Consider the following 5,000-nt stretch of genomic DNA (forward strand, 5'->3'; position numbering starts at 1 on the left):
CGGCCCCGGCTGCAGCGCCCAAGAAAGTTTCTCCCGCGCCCCCCCCCCCCTCCCCGCCCTCCGGGGGCCCGGCCCGGTCCCGCGCGCCCCGCGGCCCAGGGCGCCCCGGGGCCAGTGCGCACGAGCGCTGCCCAATGGCTGGCGCCGGGCCCGCCCCCTCGCGCGCTGATTGGCCGCCGCCGCGCTGGCCTCGCCTTATTAACAAGTTCTCTGGGGAGCTGCGGCCCGACCCGGAGCCGGCGAGCGCGCCCGGGAGCTCGGCCTGCGCCGCGGCGCCCGCGGACAACCAGGCCCCGAGCGCCGGAGCGGGCCTTCTGGGGAGGGGCGGGAGGCGCGCGCGCCAGGGCCCGCCCGGCCAGGGCCCCGGGCGCTCCCACCGGCCGGCCGCGCTCCCCGCCCGCCCGAAGCCCATGCCCGGCGGCTGGCCCGTGCTGCGGCTGGAGGGGGGCCCGGCTCTGCATGGCCCCGGCTGCTGACATGACTTCTTTGCCACTCGGTGTCAAAGTGGAGGACTCCGCCTTCGGCAAGCCGGCGGGGGGAGGCGGGGGCCAGGCCCCCAGCGCCACCGCGGCCACGGCGGCCGCCATGGGCGCGGACGAGGAGGGGGCCAAGCCCAAAGTGTCCCCTTCCCTGCTGCCCTTCAGCGTGGAGGCGCTCATGGCCGACCACAGGAAGCCCGGGGCCAAGGAGAGCGCCCTGGTGGCCTCCGAGGGCGCACAGGCGGCGGGCGGGTCCGCGCAGCCCCTGGGCGCCCGGCCCGGCTCTCTGGGAGCCCCGGACGCGCCGTCTTCGCCGCGGCCGCTGGGCCATTTTTCGGTGGGAGGACTTCTCAAGCTGCCAGAGGATGCGTTGGTCAAAGCCGAGAGCCCCGAGAAGCCCGAGAGGACCCCGTGGATGCAGAACCCCCGCTTCTCCCCGCCCCCGGCCAGTAAGTAGCCAGAGCCCGGTCGGCGGGGGAGGGGGCCGGGCGGGGGCGCGGGGCCCGAGGGCGCCAGGCCGCGCGCCGGCGCCTGCTAGTCTCCAGCGGCCGCGTACCTGCCGCTGGGTCCCTGGAGGCCGTGCTGCGGCTCGCTTGGCGGGGAGGCACGGGTCACCCCTCTCCCCTCTCCCCTCTCCCCTCAGCTAGGGGGACGGAGGCCTGGCTGAAACCCAGCTCTCGGTCCGCTTTCGCGGGCTCCTCGCCTTGGCCCGGAGGGGACGCTGCGGGTGGGAGTCAACTTGTAGGACCAGGTGTCCGGGCACCGTCTCCTTCAGCCCTCATCAAAGGACCCCGGGAGTCCCCACTTCCCCATCTGCCCCTAAGCCCTGTTACTCCGCCGTTATCCCTACGGGTGGGTGCAAGTGGTGCGGACATCTTCCCTGCGCGCAGAGTTTCACTTTCTCGTAGAAGAAGACTGTCCCCCCCTCCCCCCCGCATTCAAGTATCTCTTTGCCCAGAGGTTCTGAACCTCTTGCAAAGTTCCCCCTTCAAGTTTCGGGCAGATACTTAGTGCTCGCGGGGGCTGGGCCCTTTAGTGGGAGGGGGCGGGGCACCAAGTCAATTAGTGGGAGGCGCCCCCTCCCTGGCGGTGGGGAAGCTCCCAAACCTCGCCGACCGGGCCCCTCACGCGGACTCCAGCAGTCCCAGGCGCGTTCGGGGTCGTTCCAAGGCCTCGCGGTCCCCCGGCTCCTCTTGCCCAGCAAACACGCTCGGAGATATTTCAGGAGCACGGGAAATTCCCAAGTTTTCCTCGTTTCCTCCGATTATTTTGCACGGCATAATAGCAACCCGAATTCAATGGCGTGATGCTGAGGAATGATTTTTATCTGGGGATTAAACGTCTTTGAAAGGCCAGCCCCTCCCTAGGCCTAATGGCTGGAGAAGTGGCCCAGGGCTGTGCTGTCGCTACCGCAGGGAGTGACGTTTCCCTGGGCGCCCGCCCCTCAGGCGGCCGGGCGGAAAGCGGGTTGGGGGCCAACTGCTTCCCGGCTCTGAATGGCCTGGAGCTGGGAAGAAGGGGGATGTTAACTCGAGGTTTCGTTTGACTCATATCCTGGTGGTCTGTGAGCCCAAAGGATCATTAAAACACACACACACACACACACACACGAAAAAATGCATGCTTAGGCAAAACCCGCATGGTGAAACATTCTGGACTCGATTTCATATTTCCCAAGGGAGGCTGCTGGGTAGGGAAAGCAGCCTCTCAGGACTTGGGAATTCAGTTAGGGGCTTCCCCAGGACCCCAAAGTCTCTGCGATCCCCGTTGCCCTGGAAATAATTTGTTCTACGTTATATCTGACCATGGCTGCCGGGTGTGGCAGGGGTTGACCGGGCCAGAGGACTCAGTCTCGGACCTGTGGGAGCCTTCTGTCTTGGTGCTCTCACAACGGCGCATCCCTGAGGTTTATTTTGAAGCCATAAGGAAAAGCCTGGCACCTTTGTCCTCTGCCAATGGAGACCCAGGTTGAGCAGAAGTGATCTCAGTCTCCCTCCCACCTACTCCCATTTGTGTGTGACCAGAGGACCAAGGCACTGAGGGTGAGAGGGACCCAAGAGACAACAGACCATCAGAAGTCCCTCCACCCCCACCAGCACTTCATTTATTTGAGATATGGCAGTGGTGCCACCTTCCTGACCCTGACTGCGGATCCTTGCTCTGCCTCTGGGTCCCCTGGGACTGCCCTTAGAACCTTGTAGGAACATGCTGTTCCAAGGGAAAGAGTGGAATTTGGAGATCTGGGTTGGATGCCACGCAACGGCCTAGCCTAGCGCTGAACATTAGATGAGCACAGATAAACGTTGAGCCAACCCACAGTACTGGATTCAGTGATGCTGGGTTGGGTGCAGGGCCTTTCCCCGCAGGTTTCAGCAACCTCATTAACACCTACCGATCCTACACTTACACATACGGCCTCCGACGGAGGAGGGGACCCCCTAAGCTGCCATCTAGCATTAAGGCATCCCACCCCTTCCCAGTTAAGTTTGGGCCCTGAACATGTGCCTGTTTCACCTGGAATCTTTGTATCCTCATTTGCAAGAAGTAGACAGGAACGTCTACCCCGCGGGGTGTGGCAACTGGAGAAAATCTTTTCCAAGTGTCACCTCCCAGCGCCTGGCATCCGAGGTGCTTCACGAAAATGAATGGCCGGTATTGTTATTGACCACTCTTACCTGTGGGCAGATGACACTCCCGCGCCGCTCTCCTAACGCGCTGCCTTTCTCTCGGTGTCCCCCCCCCCCCCCAGGGCGGCTGAGCCCCCCGGCCTGCACCCTGCGCAAGCACAAGACCAACCGCAAGCCGAGGACGCCCTTCACCACCGCGCAGCTGCTGGCGCTGGAGCGCAAGTTCCGCCAGAAGCAGTACCTGTCCATCGCCGAGCGCGCCGAGTTCTCCAGCTCGCTCAGCCTCACCGAGACGCAGGTGAAGATCTGGTTCCAGAACCGCCGCGCCAAGGCCAAGAGACTGCAGGAGGCCGAGCTGGAAAAGCTGAAGATGGCTGCCAAGCCCATGCTGCCACCCGCGGCCTTCGGCCTCTCCTTCCCGCTCGGCGGCCCCGCGGCGGTGGCGGCGGCGGCGGGCGCCTCGCTCTACGGTGCCTCCGGCCCCTTCCAGCGCGCCGCGCTGCCGGTGGCACCCGTGGGACTCTACACAGCCCACGTGGGCTACAGCATGTACCACCTGACTTAGAGGGTCCCAGGGCCGCCTACCTGTGGTACCAGCTGATTGCTCCAGCCCCGGGCTCCTGCAAGCCGCAGGAGCCCTCCCCGGCGAGCTCCCCTGGTCGGCAGCGCCCGGCTCCTTCTCCCTGTAACTCCCACGCTGCTCCGGTTTATCCTCGGCTGCTCCCTGCGTTCACTCTCCGTTGTCTGATCCCCTCCCCGAAAAGTGGCTGGAAGGGGCCCTTAACGCTCTTCTAGAAAATAGATCTACCCTTTGTATTACAGATGGAGGGACTGGGGTTAGAGAGGTGTTGACTTCCCAGCGGTCCTCAGCAGAGTCAGTGGTCGGACCAGCGCTAGAGGCTGCATCCTGTCCTGACACCAGGCGGGAGAAGCACTGAAAAACGCATGTTTGAAGATTTTGGAAAATAAGAACAATTGGAGGAAAAAAAAAAAAAAAAACAGAGAGAAGAGCATGCCCGGGGAGATGGAAACCCCGGTCCATCCATGGGAAAACTTAAGAGAATTTCAACAGCAAAGCGTCTGCTTTCGGTGGGGGGGAGGGGGGATACACAGATGCGTTGCCAAGGTAGGTTGAAGGGACCTCTCTCACCAGTACCAGAAAAAAATTGTAAAATAAAATTTAAAACTCCTGTTTCTATTTAACAGTACATTTGTGTGACTCTCAAGAATCCCTTTGGAAGGGATTGTGTGTAATATACTGTATATTTGAAATTTTATTATCATTTATATTATAGCTATATTTGTTAAATAAATTAATTTTAAGCTACAAGAAGCGATCTCTTTATTGATTTAGGCTTTTATTTGAATTTTTACTTCTTGCCTTCTGTTCACATATACAATTGCTTTTCAGCATGATGGTAGTTTTACACTTGCACCTTTCAAAGGTGACAACAGGATATTCAGGATATTCGGGGAGGGGGGGTGTCTTTTAGAACACGCAGGACAGATCTGCGTTAGCAAAGTCAAGTGGAGAATTGAAGCAATTACCTGGGATAATTAGGCTCAATTTTCCAATTCACTTTAAGCTGAAATCGACACTTGCTCAGGCGACCCATAACCGACTCTTTCTTTTTTCTTCCCTTTTAACCTGTCTATGAAAACAAAGCGAATCACCCAAATGGTTTGATGACTGCAGACAGCTAATCCAGACAATTCCCACCCCCGCAAACCTGTTTTTCCCACAGGAGGCCAGGTGGGGGGCGGAGGCATTGCTTTGCTTCTCTAAATCGCTGCGCTGGTGTAGGCGCCGGTTTGTGGATCTAATTTTGAGCTGCCATAATGTGAACGCCTTCACACCCCTTATTACGACCCCTAAAAACAACACTTTACTGAA

General features: G+C 60.1%; 1 protein-coding gene across 1 annotated transcript; it reads left to right on the forward strand.

The window, feature by feature from the left end:
* The first annotated feature begins 354 nt into the window (after window positions 1–354).
* On the forward strand, window positions 355–4,439 carry MSX1 (msh homeobox 1). The gene is made up of 2 exons (XM_072806443.1): window positions 355–928; window positions 3,229–4,439. Exons 1-2 carry the CDS (start codon window positions 460–462, stop codon window positions 3,669–3,671), a joined length of 912 nt encoding a protein of 303 aa, XP_072662544.1. The 5' UTR covers window positions 355–459; the 3' UTR covers window positions 3,672–4,439.
* Window positions 4,440–5,000: the final 561 nt, after the last annotated feature.

The sequence above is a fragment of the Canis lupus genome, chromosome 2 (assembly GCF_048164855.1).
Source record: "Canis lupus baileyi chromosome 2, mCanLup2.hap1, whole genome shotgun sequence".
Lineage (NCBI taxonomy): Eukaryota > Metazoa > Chordata > Mammalia > Carnivora > Canidae > Canis > Canis lupus.